This window comes from Triturus cristatus, chromosome 9 (assembly GCF_964204655.1).
Source record: "Triturus cristatus chromosome 9, aTriCri1.1, whole genome shotgun sequence".
Classification (NCBI taxonomy): Eukaryota; Metazoa; Chordata; class Amphibia; order Caudata; family Salamandridae; genus Triturus; species Triturus cristatus.
This window is the reverse complement of record NC_140592.1, coordinates 34,486,313-34,512,762: the sequence shown is the minus strand read 5'-3', so window position 1 is coordinate 34,512,762 and position 26,450 is coordinate 34,486,313. Positions and strand designations below refer to the sequence as shown.

The 26,450-nt window shown below is 49.1% G+C and overlaps 1 protein-coding gene across 2 annotated transcripts in view; it reads right to left on the bottom strand.

The window, feature by feature from the left end:
- The window catches only part of LOC146797319 (laminin subunit beta-1-like), a 398,209-nt gene that overhangs the window by 82,649 nt on the left and 289,110 nt on the right, over positions 1–26,450 (bottom strand). For both annotated transcript variants that reach the window (XM_085624319.1, XM_085624320.1), the window contains exons 19-22: positions 17,307–17,499; positions 13,312–13,455; positions 4,020–4,251; positions 1,649–1,812 (exon numbers count right to left, since the gene is read on the bottom strand). In XM_085624319.1, the coding sequence (XP_085480445.1) occupies positions 1,649–1,812; positions 4,020–4,251; positions 13,312–13,455; positions 17,307–17,499 (733 nt within the window). The remainder of the gene's footprint in view (positions 1–1,648; positions 1,813–4,019; positions 4,252–13,311; positions 13,456–17,306; positions 17,500–26,450) is intronic.

Genomic DNA, 26,450 nt, shown 5'->3' with positions numbered 1-26,450 from the left:
ATGAAGGCATGACACAAAGATGAAGGCTTGACCCAGGGATGAATGCCTGACCTAGGGATGAAGGCCTGACCTAGGGATGAAGGCCTGACCCAGGGATGAATGCCTGACCTAGGGATGTATGCCTGACCTAGGGATGTATGCCTGACCTAGGGATGAAGGCCTGACCCAGGGATGAAGGCCTGACCCAGGGATAAAGGCATGACCTTGGGATGAAGGCTTGACCAAGGGATGAATTCCTGACCCAGGGATGAAAGCCTGACCTTGTGATGAAGGCCTGACCCAGGGATGAAGGCCTGACCCAGGGAAGAAGGCCTGACCCAGGGATTAAGTTCTGACCCATGGATGAATGCCTGACATAGGGATGAAGGCTTCACCCAGGGATAAATGCTAGACCCAGGGGTGAAAGTTTGACTCAGCGATGAAGGCTTGACCCAGGGATGAAGGCTTGACCCAGGTATGAATGCCGAACCCAGTGAGGAAGGCCTCACCCAGAGCTGAAGGCCTGACCCAGGGCTGAATGCCTGACCCAGTATGAATGCCTGACCCAGGAATGAAGGCGTGACCCATGGATGAAGGCATGACCCAAGGATGATGGCCTCACCCGGGGATGAATGCCTGACCCAGGATGTAGATTGACCCCGGGATGAAGGCCTGACCCAAGGATGCTCTAACAGGTGGCAATATTGGCACTGAGAGTCTTGCATACAAGAACCAGAACAACATTCTGTAAAACAAAGCCACTGCATGAACTGTAATGTAACTTCCGTTCTTATGCCGCCACATTGCATGTCAATTACTACAAGGTGATCTTGATGCAGCCATGACTTATGGACACAAACCCCGCTGCAGTATTTGTGTGTGCTGCGCCCTATTGTTTGCATCCAGTTTCCGGATGGGTAAAAATGGTGAATAACTCATGCATGTTTTGCATACATTATTACTACCCTGTTTTCATAGACAAGCACCACCAGTTATAACCGGACACTGGAGCTAAATCAGGCACAAAGGAGACCTACGCTGCTTTAGCACTCGAACATGGGTCTCAACTACCCCAGTCTCTCCGCTTCTTGAGTTAAAGCGCACAGTTCTTGGCCTTCAGTCTTTCTTCTCTGAACCTGTTATTGGCATTATGTTTGCTTCATATCTGATGGGGCCATAGGACAAATTAGTGTTTATTAAACACCAACTTATTATGTATTTATGTAAATAAAAGTCGCTTGACAGGTGTTTCTACCTCCTTCTTTCTCTCTCTCTCTCTCTCTCTCTCTCTCTCTCTCTCTCTCTCACTCACTCTCTCTCAAACTGTCTCTTGCTTTCTTTCTGCATTTTTTGTGTCTCTTCCATCCTCTCTCTTACTCTCTATATTTCTCTCTTTCTCCATGTCTCTCTCCCTCTCTATTCATGTCTCTCCATGTCTGGCTGTCCATCCGTTGCCAGCTTTCTTTGTCTGTTTCTCTCTTCCACCCTCTCTCTCTTTCTCCATCTATTTCTCTCTGTCATTCTCCCTATTTCTCCTTCACTCTTTCTGTTACTCTCTCTGTCCCTGTATCTTTCTTGTTGGTACTCTCTTTCTCTCTGTGTACTTCTGTCTGCCTCTCTCTTTCTTTTTCCTCCCTCCCTCCCAGCACCTTTCGCCTCTGTCTCTTACCTGAATAGCCTGGCGCGCAGGTGCACATGATCTGATTGGTGTGCTTATTGGCATGGCAGGAGCTGCCATGATAATTCCTGCTTCCGGGATACCCAGGGCATGGGCACGGGCGACACTGCTGGCCAGAGCCCAACACTGGGTCACCGTAGTAACCATCCAAGCACCTGGAGGAAGGAAAAGTCAGACAGGGTTGGTCAGGAGGCAGTTTGAGTGGTGGCAGTCCTTCTTCACTTGTGCCAACCGCTCAGCAAACTTGGCAGGAGAGCAGTGTACTACTGGGTCACCAACGGGGTTCATGGTGCCTGGGCAACTGCATGGCCTGCAGCAGCCCAGAGTTTATGCAGATAGAGCGAAACACAACTGCTCAAGTCACAAACATGAAGCCATCTATGATACTATTTATTATCACTAATTTTATTTCAGACCCTGATGCATCTGTGACCTCCTTTATCTTGGTGGTGATCTCCATATGGTAAAGTATAAGAAAAAGTAAAAATGTTTATAAATCTTGAAAAATAATTAGTACAAATATTTTATGTTAAACATTAATGTAATCTCCCTCTCCCTCTCCCTCTCCCTCTCCCTCTGTCTCTCTCTCTGTCTCTCTCTCTCTCTCTCTCTCTCTCTCTCTCTCTCTCTCTCTCTCAATCTTCCCCTTGATAAGAGACACGCAGTTAGCTCGCAACTCGACTGCCTTCACGTCCGGGGTTGAATAATCAGCCCCTTCATATTAGGTTGACAATATAGTAGACTCAGTCAATTGAAGATTAGAGACAATTGAAGGATATTTTGCAGTAGACTACGAACACAAAACCACAAAGCCCCGAAGAAGCGCAAGTCTGCGTAAAACACGTGTTGGCTGTAGTGCTGTATTAAATGACTCATCGAAAGAATATAAAAAAAGAAAGATATAACAGATCATCACAAGAAATCGGATTGTTTGATGTTTGCAACTTCTCAGTACTATTGTATATATATATATATATATATATAATTATGAATTCAAAAATATTAAAAGTGAAATACTTTATTCAAATTAAGTTTGCATTACATTTTATATTTAAAAAAAGGTTATTAAAATATCTTAAAATGACACGTTAAAAATGTTTTATTGTTATCTACTTTTTTAACTTTAAATTACATTCATTTATATTTTTAACTAGCTTAAATATTTTAATATCATTTGACTTTATTTCCTGTAAGCCCCCATCTCCATTATGTTCTACGGAGAGGGTGTTGCAGTACCAGTGGTTGGCCATGTGTGGTGCTATATTTACTCAAGCTCAGAGCTGGAGTACATTTACCCCTGTTTTGCATCATTGTTAGCTGTAGTAACTTTAGAAGTGCAGTTTGGGAATAGCAATGGGCTTACTCATTTAGTGGTGGGTGCGAGTTCCTCCTTAAACCCTTCCCTGACCAGATTTTGAGAAGCAAAAACCGGAACAGGCCAGACATAAAAGCAGGACTAAAGACTTTAGCGTTGCTTATCACTGGCCTGTCCTGAATTCTGCAGGGGGGTGGGGGGGTTGGTAAAGGGGGAATGTGTGGGTTTGAGGTGCGTGCGTGTGTGTACATAATAAACATAAAATGGCCCCACATTTACAAGCTATTCCTACATAACATTAGCTATGGCATCACCTTTGTCCGCACTCTGTCTCCCCTCTGCTGCAGCATGTTTGCACCCTATCTCCTCCTGCGCTTGTTGAAACAGACAAATTACTTAACAAGCGCACACCTTTCACTTCTCCTTTACAGGTTGACTTGACCTTGTCCCATAAACTGGGTCATACATTTAAAATTAAGAAAACCGTCGGGACACCAGGACAGTACTCGGAAAACCAGGACTGTCCAGGGAAATCCGGGACTTCTGGTTACCCTACTTATCCTCCCAAAACCCCTCCGTACTCCTGCCTAAGCCCCACCCATTCAGTACAAAGTCTGCCTCTTTTTCCAGCCACTCCCCTGGTCCCCCTCACATTTACTACTAAGTACTACACTTACATATGTGAGGATCTCCCAATAGAAAAGATAAAAGAGGGGGAGGCGGCGATTTAAACTCACAGGTTTGCGAACTACAATTTGTAGTAAGTCGAATGACTGCAGTACTATTTTAAGTACTAAAAAGCACAGCTTGTGAATCGAGCCCTAATTGTGCCCACCCCCCCACAATACACGCACCACTGACAGAGTGCGCGCATCACACTGCATTGTCTTGTCTAGTTATGACGTGCTCTTAGAGCACACCATAATACTTCTCTCACCGACCTGAGAAGGAGAAGCGTTGTTTAGACCCTGCGGGGATTTGACCATTCCACCTGCATCTTACATGCATTAACCCACAGCACTTGTTTTCAGTGGACACAACACTCACTTATCGCAGTGGCGGCCCGTCGTGAAGTCTCGACAGGTAATGCAGGCACCAGTCCTCCGCTCGCACTCCTCGGAGTGCCCGTTGCACTGGCATGGTCTGCAGTGAGGGAAGCCCCATTGCCCCGGCAGGCACTGGTCGCACTGGCGGCCGGTGGCGCTATGTTGGCATGGACACTGGCCGGTAGAAGGGTTGCAGAACTTTGATGCGGAACCCTGGTGGTGGCAGCTGCACTCTGTGGGTACAAGCAGAAGCATAAACAATTTCACAATCTGCCTTAAAACCCAAACAGACATCATCGAACAAAGGGACATTCTAAAATTCCTAGGGGTAGATTTGCAACCCCCCGCGCCACCAGTACGTCACTTTTTGTGATGTACTGGAGGCGCATTTCACTTCTCATATTTACAAGGAGAGGAAAAGCCACCCTGCGTGACTTTTCCTCTCCTTGTAAATATGGCCCCTTCACACGCAGCACTTTGCGTGGAAGGGACGGCGTAGCGAGGCGCAACAAGGAGAAATGTTTTCATTTCTCCTCGTTTTTTCCTCTTCCGAAGTGTGCTGAATTCTACAGCACACATTGGAAGAGGAAAATGCCTGTAGTGAATATTTTTGTGCAGGAAGGTACCCCTTCCTGCACAAAAACAATCTCCCCACGAAGCAGGCATCCTGGCACCATGGTGCAAGGGTGCCTGCGCCGGCGCATGGCTGCAGTTTGTGTGCCAGCGCAGGGGAGAGCACAGGAATGCGACATATTATTGTAAATATGTCACATTCCTGTGCTTCAGAAGTGCTGCAGCGAGGCGCAGGCAAAGGGCTTGCGTTGCCGCGCTGCGGCACTTCCTTGTAGATCTGCCCTCTAGTATTTAAGCGATATTGTCCACACCTGCAGGCAATAACGGCTGTTAATTACCCTGCACGTAGTTATGGGGCCAAGCTGAAGGGAAGGGAGAACAAAAGGATCAGCCAATTGTCAGATTTTGCTGCCCACAGGTAAGGTCAATAATGCCGTTATCACACAGTCACCCAAAATATGAAGGAAAATATGGAACACTCTGTGAGTAGGAGCAACTTTTCAGCTGACTGTTTAGATGAAAAAACACAGCTCCATTCCCTCATGGTGCACCGTCTTTCCTCACCTCCCGCGGTTCACAAATGGCTGTCCGGGCTCTTCCACTTGCCTTTGCTGAGAGAAGCCCAATCAGCCAAAGAAAACTGAAAAAGCTTTATTGATGTTGCCATACTTTTCTAAGGCAGATTGGGCTTCCACTCAGCAAAAGCAGGGAGCCTTCTGTGAACTGGCAGTTCTTGAAAAGAGGCTGAGGGGGCGCTGTGAGGGAATGGAGTTGTGTTTTCATCCAAACATTTAGGGAAGAGGCTGAGGGGGTGCTATGGGGGACGAGAGATGTGTTTTCATCCAAACATTCAGGTAAGAGGCTGCCCGTGTTCCTACAGTGCTCCATATTTGCCCACTGCACAGGGGGTGGGGGCTGGGCACTGTCAGACACAGAATGCTTCCTTTCTAGGCATGCAAGTTAAATATAGTCTGCAAAGGGAGCATTCTGGTTGACTGGCTAGCAAATGGTCATGGGTGCTAATGGCAGTTGTTGGAGTCAATAATTAAAACTGTTGTTCTTTCTTTCTGCTGGAAGGGCTGTTTAACAATACGTGCTACGGAGAGTCCGACTGGTTTCGGCTGTGACTGTGGTATTGCCTGACAGGCCACAGCCTCCTACAGGCCCGTAGAACTGTGAGGAGTCAACCCCATGCTACAAATATGTATTTTCTACCACCCTTCTGTCCTTCCATGAAGACTAGAACCTTCCTATTCTGAGTGCCTCATCACAGGATCAATGGATCTGGCTTTGGGTTGGCATGGGTCTCTTAGCTCTTTATTTATCGCCTGATGGAGATGAGGGGGAACTGTCAGGAACTCGCCTTCTTTCCCTATAAGCGGCTCTGGTGCAAGGATTTTTAGGCCCTCCAATTCACATGCATTTTGGTGTTCGGTTGCTCCACTTGTCCTAGCAAAAGGAAATTCTTGGGGTTGCTTGCTGCAATTGAGGGCCCTCCTGTGGCCATTTGTGGTAGTGACATAAGGCAGGTGACCAGAGTGGTGATTATGTAGCTCCGGCCCTGCCTGTAGTCCAGTCCGCCTAGGGGCTCTGCGGTATAGTGTGTACACACACCAGATAAAGTACACACAGTCTGGTTCTCAAGATCAAGGCGAGGCACATGCTCGAACCTCAACAAAAGATTGCTTTTTGATGAACTCTCTGTTACGCGCTCATCACAATTACACATTCGGATTTAAAGGTGTCATCCATTTGATGACGTCACAACAGATCTCACAACCCAAGCTGTCGTCATCAAACAAGCCCGCATTCTGTAGTGCTTATTGGTGGCGAGTGTTAGTGACGCAGGACTGAGGGGAGGGGAGGGGACTTGTTTTTCTTCTCAATGGATGACGTCTTTAAAGTAGAAGGGCGCGCTGTTCCATTGTATTGATGTTAGTAAGAAATGCTTCTGCGCAGCTGTTTGTGAATAAGCCTCGCCTCAAAGTCGAATAATAAACAGGCCGAACTTGCTGAATTGTGCGAGCAGCTCAAACTCCCCGCGACGCTCTAAAGTCTACGGTATAAACATTGCTTGTAAAGGAGAGACATCTAGTGGCCACTTGAGGTAAAACTCGCTTACCTTAGGTAATTGGGCTGAAAGCACAGAGCACAAATGATACCGCATGTGTGAATTAGCCCTGGTGCAGCTGATGATACTGTCCTTTGTATATAACCCGCACAGTATTAATTATGCCACACAGAGGACCAGAACGATACATCCAAAAGTTCCACACACACTGGACAACACGCATACAGACAGCACTACACAGACTGCCATATCAATACAAGCACGGCATGTCCTTAGACAACACCGGCACCGAGGAGCATGTCACACACCAACAGCTGTGCACACAGCAACATAGGCCATTGGGAGCACAGACTAACTTACACACAGGCACACAGCCAACACATATACAGGTGCTCGTGCGCACAAAGACCAACAACTATACCCACGTCAAGCACACACTGCAACACCAAATAATTTACACAACAGACACACAATGCACAGATAACAAACATACATCCATTGGGGGACATAGATAGCAACATACATGCACACACCTGTGCACACAGGGCAGCACGTATCTAAGCAAGCATACAGACATGCTAATAATATACATGCAGCCCATAGACCGGCATCCCTGCACAGAGACCAACAGACGTACACTAGGCCTACATGCAGAAACGTATGAGCTCCCATGCTCTAAGGTCAACATACAATCACACAGAAAATACACTGACATCCACATACACACACCGCCACCGCCCACCGCCACCACCACCACCACCATCACAATCTGCCTTAGCAAAGCTACTTTTTTGACAGTTTGAACCGATCCATCACACAGCGGCAAGATAAACAAGCATTGGCATAGCCAATAGGTCTCGCATTTGGGTCCTTATAAGTGTTTAGCCAAGCAACAGTTGCATAACTAAATACTTATAAGGTCCCAAAAGCGAGACCTATTGCCTATGCAAAGCGGCCATGCGGCCGCGAAAGTGAAAGTGATCGCCATCACGATCAAACATCAAAGCATGCGCTGGGTCAGGCAAGACCTAAAAATATCTGTGCGCTGCTCTAGGGAGGAAGGCGGGACCTTCCATAAAGATTAGGAGTCATCGGCAGAAGTGAAGATGTTGATCCCAATAGTGTTAACTAACCTCAAGATGCACAGGTGATCGTTCTGCGTTAGCTATACACTATTGACTCTTTCTGAACTCCAAACCTACTGAGGGTGATCGCCAGGGGGCAGTTTGCTTTTCCATCATTTTTGGAAGGTTTTCCGGGACAGATCTTGGATTTCTGGGTGGAACGGAAGCCACCCAATCTTTTCAAATATGTGCTCCAAGCACCAGGAGCATCTCACCCGCTTCCAGGAATAATCGAAGCCCACTATGCATTTATCCAACACAGCAGTGATCAGCCAAATGTAATTCCTAACTGTCAGACCATCGCCTCAATCAGCCGGTGTTGCGCCACTCAGTAGGTGGGGCTGCAGGCCGGCCTCTGGATCACAGGAGCATCAGTCTGAGGGTGTTGCATTCCTGTTGGGGAGGGAAAGGCCATCTCAGGGGTTGGTCTTTCGTCTGGTTCTATGGACTGCGCAGCAACAGTTGAGTTGGGTGCCTACTTTTCTTTCTGCATACTAACGCTGGGGAAAGGTTGTGAATTGTGTGGGCCCTTCTCACTCACCATGGGGCATATCATCAACGAGGCGATAAAAAATTATCGCCGCTTTTGCGGCCGTTTTTGGGCAAAAAGCGGCGATAATTTTATCGCCTAATCAGCAAGGTCACGCTATCGCGTGAAACCTTGCATTAGCGCCTGAAATCTGAACGGCCAGCTTTGCATCTCTAATAAGATGCAAAGTGGGCGTTCCTGCCCTGACATGACTGGAGAAATGTCGCTAAGCGACATATCTCCTACCATCAAGCCCCACGCTATGAAGCATAACAGCAAGAAAAGTAGCGATAACCCCTGTTATCGCTACTTTCCTTACGCCTGCTTCAAGACTGACTTAGCCATGATATCCTATGGAAGCTGGATATCATGGCTAAGTATGCCTTGCCCTATCATCAAGCTAATGCCAAACTTTGTGAGATTATCGCTGGATTTCCAGCGATAATCTCACGTTTGGCAGTTAGCGCTAGGATTTTCATCGCTTTTGAGATAAGCGTTGCTAATAGCACGCTATCTCAGCGATAAAAATCCACGTTAGCCAGCGATAATTATCCTAGTGCTAAGTGCGCTTAGCGATAATTATCGCTGGTCCTTGATGATATGCCCCCATGTTCTGTTAAAAGGCCGTGTGAGGGCAAATCAATTCTATCCATTCACAACCTCACCTTGGAAACTTCTTTTGGGGATTCTGGGTCCATGCTTGTACACAATATGGTTTCATTCTCTGTTTGTGCTGTCTATGAATCAAGAAATGTCACAATGTGTCTTTTCCAATCCAATTTGGCCTCATCGGCTAATACCTGGTACATGAGTACTCCAATCCATCATGGCGGATCACTTCCTGCTTCTTAACTGTCTTCATTTCCTGTTTCTCCCTATTTAAGAAGCAGGAAAATCAGAACCATACATCACAAATACTCTGGAAACTTTGATAATGATTTCCCATTTCTGATTACTTTTGTGCCTTGTTTCCTATTTCTCCTGTCCACAGGACCCTAGTTCTCGTTAGGGAGTTTCTTTGGCATCCTGCTCCAGCTGAATCCAGTTTTCATCAACTCCAGTCCGGGGTTTGTAGGAGCCAGGCTACTCCACTGTTTTCTCCTTGGATTCTCTTGCCTAGCTGGAGTCTTTTTATGCTGCTTGGCTTTTCCCTTCATTTACTGCCCCTACAGAGGGACGCTCCTTACATGTGATATTCAGAAGGGTTATGCCACGCAGTGGCTGCAGGAAGGAGCCAGCGTTACTTTTGGCAGTCTTAATAAGAGAAGAAGGACTGACCATTTCATCCACGAGTTAGTAGCCAACTCAAATAAGGTCTTAAGTTATTTGCCCAATCTGCCTTCTGGACTTTTCAAGACTCCTCTTCAAGCTCACTACAAACTCTCTCCCTCAGCTTCCCTGCATCACACCGTCTTCTTCTCAAAGGAAACAGCGACTTTTGAGCTCAGACTTGTGCCAATGCAGAGCTCTGTTTCCACCGCACGATCCCTGAACTACAACTTCAAATATTAACACTAAGGGCCCTATTATGAGTCTGGTGGTACGAGGACCGCCAGACTCGTTGTGGCACGGCAGTGGCGGATCCAGCCACCGCCGCACTAGACGGCCTACTGCCCGATTACGACTCGGGCAGTCAGACCGCCGGCTCCACCAGAAAACCGCCAATCCCTGTTGCAGGAGTGGCGGTCAGAGGCCGCAATATGTTTGGCGGGACCGTGACGGTCATGCCAAGCATATTACAAGTTTCCTCTCCGCCAGGCTTTTCATGGCGGTTCCACCGCTATGAAAAGCCTGGCAGAGAGGAAACAAAGGCCCCCCCTGTGCCTCAACCTCAAGTACATGCACACAGGGGGGCATAACATGTGCCCCCTGTGTGCATGCACATAGGTTCCTGCATGGCATTGACTTTCAAGTCTATGCCGAGAAAGAACCTAGTGAGGTGTTCCCATTGTGGTGTCTTTTTAAAAGGCACCGCCGCCTTTGAAAGGGCACCGCAGGGGGAAACCGCCACACCGCCCGCCCGCCAGACCACTGAAAAGTAGTAAAGAAGACAAACAAGGTTAAACGATTGTCCCTTGTCCCAGATTGTTGATGCTTAAACTCCCTCTAGTGGCCATACTGAAATTAGCTATCTTCAGTACTTCCCATGTTTGTGATTACAGCCAGTAATTTACATTACACTTTAAACTATCCACTAAATCGATCCTCATATCTGCTTCTCTGAGCACATTTTTTTCCAAAGCTTACCAGGGTGACAAAGCCTGCCCCCTCTCTACGCGTCATGCAGTGTTTACATTCCAGATAGTCACTCTTCTCAGATTCCTCCCCCCCAGAGTTTCACCACAGTTCTAGCATCAGGGTCCTCAGTCACACTCACTGAAACTGATAGTTCATCTAAAAGCATGACTGACTCTCTGTTTTCCCAACCCTCACCCTAGCACCTCGTAAACAGATGCATGTTTCAAAAATCCCCAAATTTGCAACATTCACTTCACGAGAAATTGCAATCATCCGATACACTACTCGCCCCAGTGAACTCCGACACAAAAAAGTTCATAGGCATGAAATGCACCTACAGCCATACTACCCTGAAAGCACCTGATCTCGTCTGTCATATGCATGAAATGCACCAATACAAACACATACCGCTGACAGCGCGGATTCCAAGAAGGCCGACCATTAAAACAGGGTGGAGTAACTGTCTTTTATATATGACACGCTACATTGCAAGTTAGTCCAAGTAACGCCATACCCCACTTTAGAATGTCTTAAATTTGATCTTCGACTCCCTACATCAAAGACAACTTACATTCATGTAATATATCATCCACCAAAACTAATAAACAATGTTATGAACATTTTTTTTAATCTGTGTAGTTTTCTATTGTACAAATGTGACCTTAAGGAGGTAAAGTGCTGTACATGGAGGCAAAACAGGTTGTCAAGAACAACTTATAAAAAGAAATAAAACAGAAGCACTGATTGGTAGACAAGAAACAGTGGAGAGATAGACAGCCAATAAAAACAAGCGAACCAAGATAAACCAAAGAGTGGAGCTTTCTCAGGGGACTATCTGCTTGCAGATATATATAGAGTCGGACAGCTAAGAGAGCGTTGAGTTAGGGCAGTGAGAGAGAGAATAAAGCCAGTGGGCAGGAGGTACAGGGGATCCTGTGCAGTGGCATGAGCTTCCTGAGATGTGAAATGTTCATGGGCACGTCGAGTCCCCTAACTGCTTACCCTTCCTGCCTTTTCTGGCACAAAAGGCGCCCCGTGTGGTTGGTAAGGTGGCTTAAAATGGTTGGGTAGAAGGACACCTTCTTGGGGACGGGTTTAAAAATGAATTCCAGTTTACTCATTAGCTGATCCTATTCTCTCCACTCCCCTTGATGGTTTACCCCAGAAGAAGAAACCTAGGTAAAGGTCTTTTCCTGGTCCACAGCAAGCGATGAGGTACCCGTTGGGTCCTGATAGCAGACGACACCGGGGAAAAGAATGGACACCAAGATGCTGGAACACAAAGAAGGGGGTGGAGCAACCCTTTGATACAGGCGTGGCCTTGATCAGCTGCAGTCCAATCAAGGATGAAAGAGAGGAAAATAGGAGGGGCCGAACACGCAGCCAACTAACTTACACAAGCGTTAGGGGGACATGGAGTTTTTTTATGCCTCACATAGCTATATTTATCAACAGTCTAGAGGGACCTAAGCTGGTGCCCTCGATCCTGACCTGATGAGAGCGCATTCTTCCTTTCAGGTAAGAAAGGAAAGGGGGAGAAGGGGTGGATGGATAGGAAGGGGTGCATAAGAGTGCCTTCTTCCTTGCAGTGGGAGAGACCCAGCCCAGGTCACTGACACTTTGATGCTCTAGAAGAAACCAACCATATTGGACAATCTGGACCTGATTTAAAGTTCGGCAGACGGGGTACTCTGTCACAAACAGAACAGAATAACCTGCCACCAAACCCTTTGTCCGCCCGCTCCACTCTGAGATCGTTTTAGGATGGTGGTTTTCCCATAGGCTTTGCCGTTGGAAAACGTACTCCGATGGGCTGATGTAGTAGGGTCCATTGGAGGAAGGACATCAGACCATCCACCATATTTAGAAGAGACGTTGTGATGCCCTTTTTTCTGTACTGTTTTGGGACAAAATAGTTTGGTGTGAGGCCGCTTAGAAGACAGTGGCCAGCATTCAGTGCCTCCACAGGAGCCGCGTTGGCTGTGGCTCCTGTGAATGCACAGAGATCACCAGTGGACTGGCAGTGATCTCTAAATATGGCAGTCTGCGGTCTGTCTGAGAAGCAGAAGTACTGACCTCTGTCACTTTGACGAACACAGTAAATACCACCATACACCATCGGGCTCTTAGTCTCAAGCCATTAGAAGTTAACCGAAGGACTTGGGCCAAGAGGACTTTCCCTGGGCCAAGAGAACTTTTCTCTCAGCGTGAGGACGCCAACGTGTAAGCTAATGTGCACATCCAATGGTTTGTGACTGGAAAAAGTGAGGTCCTAAGGATTTTTTATTCCCTCTGTGTTTGACCCTAAGCAAAAGTCCTTGCTAGAACCCAGCTGGAAAGGGAGGGGAATCTTAAAGTGACTTGTCTGGTGGTCAGACAACACACAGAGGCATGTGTACAAATACACTGACAAAAACCATATAGATGCCCATAGAGTGACAGATAACAAGCATATAACTGTACATGCACACTGATGTGGAATGAAACTTACATTGGTGTGTGGGTGCATAGCTGAAAGGGTTCATGCGTGTGGCAATGATGGCTTGATTGAAGGAGTAAAGATGTAGATATAAAGCATAAAAAATCAATGATTTTGTGTTTATGATGTTCACAATTTGACTGTTTTTTGTTTATGTTCTTTGAAGGAGTCTAATGTGTTTTCTATGTTCACACTTTACTACAGTCTTTGTATCGATATCAGTTACAACCTACAGGTCAACTGGTTTCTAATGTTTCTCTGAGCTATATTAACACTTACGACTGCAGCCAAATGGGCCAAACCCGTAGGTGCCTGGGGCGCACTGGTCACAACGGCGTCCAATGACATTGGGTTTACATTTGCACTGGCCACCCAGGTGGTCACAGACAGCACTGGTGGATCCCTGCAGGTCACACTGGCACGCTGCAAGAAATCAATATGACAACATATTTTCAGCATTCAGTATCCACCACAAATTATGTTAGCTACATACATGTACAAATGAATACCTGTTACGAACAACATGCACAAATTTGTTCAAACATTTTTGGGCAGATTATGACACCATTTTGCACAGAAAGTAGGCAGGAATATTTGTGGTGCGTTTGTAGCCTGTGTAGGGGTGGAGGATATCCAACATGGCTTGTCTTCCCAGACACTGAATTAAACATATAAGCAGAGCATATAAACTTACATTTATGACAGGTATGCCACACTGGACTTTGTAATCAATATTCTGCAGTGCATGTCACATATATGGGCATGAGATGGGGTTGCGCACTAGCCCATGGTTCTCAGCATGCCCATTGTGGCAGCTTTTGTCTTGCTTGTGCTTATTAAATGAAACATACTTATTTGTTAGTAAAGTAACCAGTCTCTGGGGGGCATCCATGGTGCTGTCCTTGGTGCTGTGCCAGTTTGACTTGAAACTCTCATCAAATCAGCGTTGTTTCCGATGGGAGTCTATGTCATGTAGACATGTGTGGCCGTGGTGTTTGAGAGATGAAAATAATGGACTCCTGCAAATCATGTGAATCTCCCTTTAATCACCAAGGCTAACACTTCCCTCAAGCAACCTACCAATGTATCACGATTAGCGCTTTCCTGTCCAACCCCCCTTCAGTACTCCATAACTCCCTATGCCTTTGTCTTGTACTGCCGTATCACCCTGCCTCCACTCTGTTACCATGTTGCTCATGAGTACTGCCACCCCAGTTCCCTCGTCCTGGCACATTTATGGTGTTTAATGGAATGTGTTAAACACTGGATGCACTGAGATACATGGTGTGTCCTTCTAAACTGTGGGGCATATCCACAAGAGCATGTGTCCTGCCTGCACCACGCAATGTGGTACGTGCATGACGCAAAGTCCCAAGTCATATTTATTAAGCACAAATCACTGCGTTGCCTTACTCTATGCAAGTGCCGCGTTCTATGGGCATTGTGGTGGGTGTTCCCACGCATCTCCCATGGTCTCCCATTTTGCAGCACACACAGAAAGCGGAAAATGCCTGTAACCTGCCGGTAATGCATGCACGCAGGCCTGTAACTGCAACATGGTGCAAGGGTGCCTGCGTTGGCGCTAGACTGCTGAAACAGCACTAGCGCAGGGGGAAAGGACAGGAATGGATCGTACTGGATAAATACGGTGCATTCCTGCCGGTAACTGGCGGCGCAGCCCTGGGCCACCATTCTGGTAAACATGCCTGTCAGTCCATGGCAAAGTCAGACTCAGGCAGAAGGTTTCACTGGAGTGCCCAGGATGACTCCTTAAGCTGGCTGCCTGTAATCCTTATGCCTGCTCTGAAGTGCATTTCAGGGAAGTGAGGCAAGTAGATGTTGGGCTTGTGCATGAGTGACTGCGTGCGCCCTGTGAGCTGTGCTTGTCTCACATATGAATGTACGTACAGGACAGTAGCCTACTCATGATCTTGTACCTAATCCGAGGGGAATGAGGAACATTTCTTCAAATTAGGCAAAGAGAGGAGCTTAGAGATTCCAAATTCCTGACAGATGAAGCACGCTGTGAAGAGATAAACATTCCGCTTCTTGTCGACAGTGACACGGAATATCTGAGGATAGTGTGAGGATATGCACTGCGGGCCGTGTAGGTGAGAATATTCCTGGGCAGCAACTTTTTCAACTTCAATCTTTTTTCTCTAGTGAGAGCGGAAGCGCAAGCATTGCTCAGATACCATAAGCCCATGCACTGCCACATGGACCTTGATAGACGAGACTTTGACCCAGGATACCTTGGTATCGGGGGAGTGTCTACCATCGCCTTAACTCAGCTGGGCACATCGTCCTTCTGAAGACCATGTCAAGTTTCCATCACTTCATTCAAGACCCTTTTCCAGCAGGCTAAAACAAAGCAATTACATGCCCACATTATATTGGTGGAAAAGAGGACGGGAGATGCCACATATGAGTTGTGCTACACTTTCTCCAGAAGGACTTGGACCAGCAGTGCTGACGTCAGTCGGCTGATCTGACACATATACAGTTGAGTATCCGTTCCACTATAAGCTGCATCCTTCTGTGAAACCTCTCTACTTGAAGTGCTTGGAAGCAGAACACAGGAGCACCCAGACCATCAGCAGAATTCCTTCACAAGACTGGTTGAGAGACGGGTAGTTTTGAAGTTACGGCTTATCCCCCTGAAACTAGTGGAGAGATCCTATTGAATGAGTCCTGAACATCAACAAATGGACTCTAATGAGTACTGCTGCCGCCCCCTGCAGCAACACCACAGACAGAGAATGGTACTAGCCAAGGTAACAGATTCACTCCATCTGCAACAAACTTCTGCAAACTCTCTTGGGGAATCTATGATGTTATTCCGCAGAATTTTTCCCCGCAGGGAATCACAACGCGGTCATTACAACGACTGCGTTGTGATTCCGCATACTCTGCAAGTCGGAACAACGACTTGCGGAGGGGGGGCGCTGGATGTTGGAATAGTATAATTTACTATTCCAACTCCAGTCTGTGCGGACACTAGGGAAGGTGTTGGATTTTAAATCCAACACCTCCCCCCCACTCCACAAGTCGTTGTTCCGACTTGCGGAGTAATGCTATGCGGAATCACAACGCGGTCGTTGTAACGACCACGTTGTGATTTCCTACGTTCAAAAAGTTTCGGGGTAAACGTTGTTTACCTCTGTTGGGTGAAGACACCGGCTGCTTACAATTGCTGACATGCAACTTTTCTTCTCGTGGATGCTTTTGATAAAATAATGTCTTGTTGATGATTCTTTGTTATCCTTCTCTTTCAATTACTCAGTCATAGATGCCAATATCTAAAGAATTTGTAACACAAAAAGCTATCTTTATTGTTACTTTTGGTCATTTTATATTTTGCCAATTGTAATATCTCTCCAAAAACCTTTATGCCCCCCTTTTAAGATCAGTATGTTCAGCTACAGGAGAGAGATAGAGAGCCCACTTTTGTAATGTGAGCTGGTTTACCCGCAGTCGGACTAGTTCCTGACTTACCCTCAGTAGTATATGCATAAGGAGCAAGGTATCCTCAGAGGTTGTGTGACCGGCATAAGTTCACCCGGTAGCCACATTTCTACAAGCATGTTACATGGAATCTAACTTTATGAATCATCTTTCAGATCAGGTCCCTTGTGCGATGAATTTGGCTCTCAGTGCCTTTGCCCTTCTAAGGATACAGGTTAATGGCAAACCTTTAATTTTGTAGCATGTGAGGCTTGGATGTCAGAAACATGTGCAGTCTAATACTGCATACTGAGCTGAAGTCACAAAGGCAACTTCAGAACCAAGATCTCCACACATGTAGATGCAGGCCTTCGCCTGGGCTTAAAGCTCTGCTTGGATGACACTTAATCTTAAGGGCATGTTGTAGTGGTAAATCCCTGGCAATATCCTGTGCCGGCAACTAGGAGCTAACATAGAGGAAACACCAACCACAAGCAAATCATAATGCTCTTATGAAGTTGCTATGTAATTCGACGCAAGGATTATCAGTTTTATTACAAATCAATATATATAAATGTACTTAAAAGTTTGTAAAATCATCCAAAGTGAAACAAGTAAAACATTATTAAATTCCCAAAATATTAAAATACATACATCATATAATTTACCATTCCGTTGTAATTATTATTAAACTCTGAATTATTGTTTGACAATTTAACTTCCGAAAGTTGTTACATTTATTTTATTTTTGATGTGGTAGGTTATATCTTTCCCCAGCATTAACAACAGAAGAGCTGTGTGCCTTGAGCACAGCTCATGCGGGTACTTACGTAGCGCCCCATCATGTATGATGGCAGAGATGCTACACACCAGCTTGATGCACATTTCGGCGAGCGCGGGCATGGTGGCCATCTTGAAGGAATCCAGGCACTTGTACCGTTCCATCTCCTCGCGGTGGTGCACGGAGATGGGGTCATTTCCATGGAAACCTGGCAGTTCTGAAAACCTTGGCAGTAGAACCAGCTGTAGAAATAAAGGTCACAGGATATATGAAGAGGTTCATAACATGATGAGCAGATATTGGAGAGAAGCACTCAACACATGGAGAGCCTTGAGCAGACTATGGGCCTAATTTAGATCTTGGTGGACGGGTTACTCCGTCACAACGGTATTTGTATTTGATCTCCATTGGTACAATCTACCAAATGTCTGAGTTCAAAGTGTGTTGTTGTGCATCCCCAGGTAGGGGGACAATTATGGTAATGAGGGAGAATGCCACTGACAGCAAATTTGTGGTACCTCGAAGTTTGAATTAAATACTCAACACAAATATAAAGGATACCTATTAAAATACACCAATCCAAAGAAATTTAAGAAAATAAAATTGAAGACATTATAGACAATACATGTGACATATACAATTATGAGTCTGGCTTTTGATCTACATAAAATAAAAACATTTTTTACCTCTGTTGGGTAACAATACCCCGTGGAGTATGAATTGCAGAGGCTTTCCTATGCAAAATTTGCAAAACTCTGCATTGTCCAGTTTCTAAAGGTTTAAACGGAAATTGCAGGAAACATATCAAATAAACTTAGGTTTTACAGCAAACAATTCTTGCAAGTAAAGTGAAGTACCTGTGTAAGGTGATGTTAAGCTAAATGGAGTTATGTTGCTGGACCCTCCTGCTAGGGGGTCTGGCTGTATTTACGTAATCCCATGCTTTTACCTGTGATTCCTTTTAAAGTGAAGAGGCGCACTCCAGGAGAAGTGTAGTTGCCAGGAGTACTTCTTTTGAAGGGACTGTAAGTCACATGTGTAAGGTGATGTTAAGCTAAATGGAGTTATGTTGCTGGACCTTCCTGCTAGGGGGTCTGGCTGTATTTACGTAATCCCATGCTTTTACCTGTGATTCCTTTTAAAGTGAAGAGGCGCACTGCAGGAGAAGTGTAGTTGCCAGGAGTACTTCTTTTGAAGGGACTGTAAGTCACATGTGTAAGGTGATGTTAAGCTAAATGGAGTTATGTTGCTGGACCTTCCTGCTAGGGGGTCTGGCTGTATTTACGTAATCCCATGCTTTTACCTGTGATTCCTTTTAAAGTGAAGAGGCGCACTGCAGGAGAAGTGTAGTTGCCAGGAGTACTTCTTTTGAAGGGACTGTAAGTCACATGTGTAAGGAGATGTCATAAGCCAAGTGGGGCTATGTTGCCAGACAGTCCTGCTTGGTTGTCTGGCTGTATATGTGCAATCCTGTGATTTCATCTGTGATGCCCTTAGGGGCTGTAATTGCAATGCATTCAAATGATCAACCAAGGTGATGAGTACTGTCATTCTAAAGTGTGCGTAAACATGGATTCTTGCTGCTGCGCTTAGGTGAAGACCCCAGACTGCTAGCCCTTAAGATATAGAGGTGCATACTTTATGGTCAGTAGGAGATGCTCAGTCAGGGTCATGTGTCACCAAGGCAGGTTTACCCCTTTTTAATGCTTGTTGAGGTAATGGGGTGGGTCGCCACTGGGATGGTGCCAGTGCGCAGGGCCCTCGCTCCAGGTTATGTTCAACTAACTGCATTGGGGGCAAGTTGATGTGCATACATGGGAGTGGTGGTACTAGACCCCACACCCCTGCGGGAGGGGTGGAGATGTTATGCAATGTCACAAAGTAATTCCAACAGCTTATGTATATTTGTAAATTGGTGCATAGTATTGAGTGGTGTGTGTGTTTAATAAATGTACTCTTACTTTTATAAAGCAAAGTGCAGACTGGACAATCAATTATTGAGTGTTATTTTTGTGCACCTGCAAATGGCGATTACTAGCCCACACCACCTCCCTTGAGTAAGCCTCAGACTGCTCTGCAACGCTACCCTCTGAGAGTCATGCGCTACAATTGGGTGTTTGGTTCCCAGTGAAGGACAAATGTAGTCATGTTATTTGTGCAGGCCTCACAGATGCTGCCTCGTTTTCCAGCAATGTGTATCTGCAGCCAACACTTGCTACAAGTACATATTTCTGCAGGAGATGCTAAACCAACTAAGCTACCTTGCTGGTGTTTGAGTGTGATGATGACAAAAGATTCACAGAAGGATACTTACATTTGGTGCATGTTGCTGGACTAGGTGACATCATCAGCTGGACCAAGAATGCACACGAAAAGTTGTGATCATATTTCATAGCAGAAACTAGGAGTGGGTGATAAATTCCATTCAGCCAGCGGAATTTGAGACTCCTCGTTAGGTTTTTTTTTTTTTTGAAACCGTTTATTACAATCTCAAATATATACAGGTATGGGCCTACAACCTTCTGGCCGGCCGCTAAAGTGACAGAAATAAATGACATATATACAATAAGGCACTTGGCGTTACAGAGACGCTAAAGCAGGAGGTATCAACCACGTGGGCCACATGACTCTGAGCCCACAATACGGTTTCGTTTTATACAACACAACAACATAAAATCACACCCGCAAGGCAACCCGAGAGCGAAAGTGACAACATATGCTCCTCAAATGGGGGGACCCCAACCATACACTAAAATCGAAGGAGGGGAAGGGGAATAGGTCCGGGACTGGGAAAACACTGTGCCCGGGATTGAGGGAGGGGGTCATCTAGGGGGACGGAGCTGGTGAAGCGGGAGGCAACAATGGCGGCTCGCAAATACCCCCGCGGTAGGCGTTCCAGGGGCCCCACACCTTCAGCCACGCCCCAGGCTTACCCCGCGCCACATACACCACCTTCTCTCGGAACATGCACCAATCCATGTGTTCTTTCCAGGCCGACACTGCCGGGGGCCTCTGGGATCCCCACATTTGAGCGATGTCACGTTTAGCAATCATATAACCCAGCGTCACCCATCGCGTCTGCGGAACCGAGTAGTCGGTCGGTTCCCACACATTCAGCAGGCATCTCCTCGCTTCAGGCACCAGCACGACATGCGTAACCGCTCGCAGGACCTCATGCACACCACGCCAGAATCGCTCCACCCTCGGACATTCCCACAGAATATGTAAAAAAGTCGCCAATGCACCGCACCCACGCTTACACAGTCCATCCTCGGCATAGCCCATACGCAGAAGCCCTGGCCCCGTCATGTACACCCGGTGAAGTATCTTAAGCTGGACGAAGCGAAGGCGAGCCGGGATGGCCACCTCCTTCGGGGAGGCCACCGCGGAAATCCAGTCCTCGTCGTCCAGCTCCAACCCATCGGCAACCCAAGCCTCGCGGAGCCCAGTCAGTAAGCCCGAGCGGTCATTAATCAACTTCTTGTAGATGAGGGAGATCGTGCTGTCCGGAACGTGGCCATCTAGCACTCTATCCTCCAGTGGGGAGGACTCCGGGATGGTGGCCACGTCTGGGAAGACAGAACCCAGTGCGTGACGGACCTGCAGGTATCGAAAGTATTCACTGCCCTGCAGCTGAAACTCCGCCTGCAGTGTCTCGAATGTTTTGAATCCTCCCCTCGTCCAGAGGTCCCCCACTGTACTAATGCCTATCGTGTCCCACCTATCGAAGCCCTTCGAGGTCCATAGGGAGCCCAACCTCTCAGACGCATACAACGGTGACGCCCGGGTCAAACGGTCCTTCCATCCCATAGCTGCATTGGCCGCGTGCCATACTCGCACCATGACACGCGTGGGTCCCGTCAGGCGGGAATCGGGCACGCTAGTGTAGAGCGCTCGATTGTAATCGCCACCGGGCAGGAGCATCTTGTCCATTTCAAATGCCGGGTTTAAGGCGGGCCCGTAAAGGCCGTGATTAATTGCAGCTAATTGGGAGGCCCAGTAATACCGCTTAATATCCGGGAGGGCAATCCCTCCGTCATACCACGGGAGCGTCAACTTTGCCAGGGCTATACGCGGCCTCCCGTCCCAGAACAGGCGGCGCTGCAAACTCTCCACCTCACGGAAGTAACGCGCCGGGACCAGGTCCATCGAGTTCTGGAGAGCGTACAGAAAGCGCGGTAATGACATCATCTTGAACAATGCCGCCCGGCCGAGCGGCGAAAGCGGCAAGCGCCGCCAGCGCGCGACGTCCTCCTTCAAGCGCTGGAGGGGGGGAAGCAAATTCCGCTCGTAGCGGGCCACCGGGTCCAGCGTAATATAGACGCCCAGGTAACGAAACCCCTGCGAGGCAATCTGGATCGAGCAGCCCCGCGGGAGAACAGGAGCCTCCCCGGAAAGCACATAGACACAGGATTTAGCCCAGTTGATGACAAGACCTGAGTTACGGCCGAAGGAGCGCAGAACATCGACCAGGACAATCAGTGATTTACGCGGGGAGGCTAAGTACAACAGGATGTCGTCGGCGTAGAGGGACACGCGGTCCTCATACTCAGGGGTCCAACGGAGACCACGGATAGAAGGGTGCCACCGCAGCCACTCCGCCAGGGGTTCCAAGGCCAGTGCAAACAGGAGTGGCGACAGGGGGCAACCCTGTCGCGTGCCCCGTCCCAGCACGAATGGGGCCGAGACTCGACCATTCACCACCACCTGCGCCAATGGGTCAGAGTACAACAATTTGACCCAGCTGATGAATCCCGAGCCAAATCCAAATTTCGCCAACATCGCCCAGATGTACGGCCACTCGAGCGTGTCAAACGCCATGGTGGCGTCCAAGGACGCCAAGATGGCCGGCTCCCGCACGAATGGAACACGCGCGAGCACCCCGTGCAAGCGCCGCAGGTTAAGGGCCGTGTTGCGATGGGGAATAAAGCCGGACTGGTCTTGGTGGACCAGATCGCCCACCACGCCGAACAGCCGGTTGGCAAGCACCTTGGCGACGATTTTAGGCTCCGCATTCAAGAGCGAGATCGGCCGATAGGATGTAACCCGGTCTCGCGGTCTCCCCTCCTTGTGGATAACCACGATGGTAGCTAGACGCTGGTCCGGCGGGAGGGAGCCCCGCGAGTGGGCCGCAAGGAACATCGCGCGGAGGTGAGGTGCCAGTACATCCGGTCGCAGCTTATACAATTCGATAGGAAGGCCATTCGGGCCCATGGCCTTGCCCGAGGCGACCGAGCGTATGGCGAGGGCGATTTCATCCGAGGTGGGAGCGGCATCCAACGAATCCCTGTCCTCCACTGAAAGCGAGGGCAGCGCGATGTCCCGCAGCAGGGCATGGGAATCCTCCTCCGAGCAGGGAGAGACCGGAGAATATACCTCGCGGAAATAATCCGCGAAGCAGGAAACAATGCCTTCCGGCTCAGTAATTCGTACACCATCCATCCTCTCAATCAGCGGGACCACACGACTAGCTCTCTCCTTCTTATCCAACCACGCAATCAGTTTGCCAGCCTTATCACCCACATCGTACAGTCGCCCCTGTTGCTCTCTGCTAAGGCCCCTGGCCGCCTCCGTGACGAGGGCCCTATAGGCCGCCTGTTTAAGGTGTAGAACATGCAGCGCCGCGTCAGTCACCCCACTCCCCAGACCACCCTCCAATTCAGTAATTTCGGCCTCCACCCGGGTCACCTCCTCCTGTGCGCGTCTGCGGGCATGGGAGATAAAGGAGAGGGCCTCCCCTCTGAGAACTGTTTTGAAGGCTTCCCACAGGGAGATAGCCGACGGAACGGACCCCACATTCTCCTCAAAATACCGTTGCAATGATTTAATCAGGTCAGCACGAATAGTGGGGTCACGCAGGTACCAAGCATTGATTGGGGCTACCCTGCCCTCTCCCCTCGGGAAGACACCCAAGTGCAATAGGAGCGGGGAATGATCTGAAATACCCCGCGCCAGATGGCGCACCTCTCCCACCCTCCCAGCATAGGCCGCAGGGACAAGGACATAATCAAGCCGCGAGAGGCTACCATGGGCACCCGAATGGAAGGTGTACTGCAGCTGGGTGGGATGCTTTAAACGCCAGCAGTCCACCAATCCCAGTGTGTCTAAAAGGCCCGCTAACCACGCCTGTGCCCGGGGGAGGTCCCTAGGGGGATGACGATCCATAGTCCCAGAAGCCACCGCATTGAAATCCCCCCCAACCACCAGAAGCCCCCCCGGGAGGTCAAGGAGGAGGCGTCCCAGATCTGCAAAGGTGGTGGACTGTAGCCCCGGTGGGACGTACACAGCGACAAAGACAACTACCTTGCCCTCCATCCTCCCCACCAAGACAGTGTAGCGTCCCCTCTCATCATGGCGCACCTCGTCTATTTCTAGCGGGAGCGAGGTCTTGACCATGATGCCCACCCCCCGTGAGCCTGATGTGAAGCCCGAGTGGGCCACCAAGCGAAAGCCACGGCGATTCATGGCACAAAAGGAGTTACCAATAAGGTGTGTCTCCTGCAGAAAGACCACATCAGGCGAAATCCGTTTCAGATACTGCAGGACCACACCCCGCTTGATCCTATCACCCAGTCCGTTAACATTCCAGGACAACAAAGTCAAATCCCTACCCCCCATCACATAACGAAGCCATCATTTGTCCCCCCCAGAGCATCTCAAAAACAACAATACAATAACGGGTTTGCCTTGCGGTAGAAACGAACCACACCCCACCCCAACCCACCCAACCCAACAGAACTCCCCCCACCCTGCACCCCTGCATGAGCCCAAACAGCCCCCCCAAAGTGCAGTGTGCCTGTCGCCCCATTGATAAGAAAACTAACTAGTCCCCCAGAGGAGGAGGGAGATCCCCCAAGAGACCCCACACGACCTCCACAGGAGGGGAACTTACCCTAACAGTCAATAGTGACAACAACGCAGTCCAGAGCAAGGCCTACCATTAGTCCCTCAGTCCTGATCCGGCGGGCCCTCCCCACCAGGCGGGCCCTCCCCACCAACCGCACCCCCCCCACCCCCCCGGCCCCGATCTCCGGGCAAAGTGTCTAGCCAGTCCCCGGCCACCTCGGGTCGATCAAAAAAGTGCGTGTGGCCATCCACCTCCACTCTCAGCTTAGCTGGAAAAAGCATCGCATATTTGAGATTCAGGTCCCTTAGGCGACGTTTAACACCAAGAAAGCTCAGTCTCTGCTTTTGGACTGCCGGAGTGAAGTCAGGATAGAAATTGATGTCCATATTGTAAATGTAAATTGATACTTGTATAGCGCACTACTCACCCGCAAGGGTCTCAAGGCGCTTGTACGAATACCGCTGTGGAACCCATCCTGGCTTTCCCTGTGAGGCGTCCACTCCTGGGCACCCCCAAGGTGGAGGCCAGGCATCCTTAGCGTTGTGGGGGCCGTTGTGGAGATTAAGCAAGCTATTGCCCAGAGTTGCAGAGTGGGACTCCATGATTGGAATGGCACCGAGGCGAGAATTATCAGGTCCGTGGAATTTTTGAGCCCAAGACCCGCCGAGGCAGGGAATTGAACCCTGGTCCCGGGCTAGACCTCTGCATCAGGGTCTGCCGCTCTAATCATTGAGCCACACTTCTCCATATTGTCAAGTTTGACCGGCCCTTGTAGCCTGGAAGTCTGTAGGATAGCGTCTCTGTCCCGAAAATTGAAGATCCGGGCGATGAGAGGCCTCGGAGGGGCTCCAACCTTAGGCCTACCCCCGGGGACCCTGTGGGCACGCTCCACCGCAAAGAATTTACTCAGCCCCCGAGGCTGGAGATGGGTGAGAACCAGGTCCTCAACAAATAGATCCGCCGCCTCCGCCTCGCGTCCCTCCGGCACCCCGATAATGCGAACGTTGTTCCTCCGGGCCCGACCCTCGGAATCCTCCAGCCGACGATTCATCAGGGCGCTCGCCTGGCCAAGCCTGCGCACCTCCTGTTGGAGGGCCGCCACGTCCGTTGTGAGGCCCGTGGTAGAGTGGGCCAAAGAATCGACCCGGTCGTTGGTATTAGACAAATCAGCCCTCACGAGGCCCACGTCCACGAGGACCGAGTCAATCTTCTGCGCCAGAGTGTCGAAGCGCTGGTCCACCGAGGCCTTCATCTCGGCGATGGCGCCCATGACGTCTCGGAGGGTCAGGTCCGTGGGCAGAGCGGAAGCATCAGTCGGGCCTGTAGGGGACCTACGCGGCGCCTCTGGGGATCCCTTCTGGAGGGTGTAGCGGTCCATACTGTTGGATTGCTGGGCCGCGCCACGGCGGGTCGATTTTATCTTAGCCCGATCGCCATCTTGTTTTGTGGCCATGGTTTCGATCCCCAAGACGAGTCAGTCTCCTCAAGAAAGGGGGGGCCGACAATCCAGTTCAAGGGGTCCAGGGGGGAGCGACCACCGCTCCGCAGGACGGACCGCAGCTGGCGGACCGGCAGGGCACCCCAGCGAGACCACACCACCGCACACCGCCCCGCAACCCAACCTCGCCTGGCAGCAAGGAGGGCGCAAAAGCGAAAGTGAAAGTGCGGGGTACGCGAGTCACCCAGCCTTGCCCGCCGCTGTTGTTCACTTTGTGTCCGGATCGCCCCACAACTCCAGTACGGGGGGCCGGTGTGGAGAAGGCCGCAAACCTCAATCGATGCTCCTGCCGGTGTTCGAGGTCCGATTTAAAAACGGAAAACGGGTGTCACCTCTGCTCGGGCTCACAAATACAGTCCCCTCATCTGGGACAGGATTCTGTCAGGATTTATGCAGGAGGTCGCGGAGGTCCTCGGGAGCCTCGCACCTACGCGGCCATCTTGGTTGCGCGCTAGGCTCCTCTATCCTCGTTAGGTTTCTAATGTGGAGTTCTGGCCAAATCCCACCAACCGCCGTGTGGCAGAGTTTTTTCTCACATGTGGCTTGCCAATGGTAAGTTGGTGAGCGCAAGCAAGAATTGGCATTCCCTAGCTTGATTTTCAGGCTCTATGAGGGCACACTGCAAGATTTTCTCATTGTGAACGGGCGGTTGCGACTTTTCACGGTGGAAAAATCTACACGAGCGGCCGCAAAATCTACTCGAGCAGCAGCGCCCTCTGGTGCACCGTGTGGTGCCTAATTTTGAGCTCCCAGCACTAAAAATCAGCACGAGCAGCGCGATGCGCCCATTTATGCGCATTCGCTGAACTCTGCGGAATCTCATGGTATTTTCATGTAACTCCGCTGAA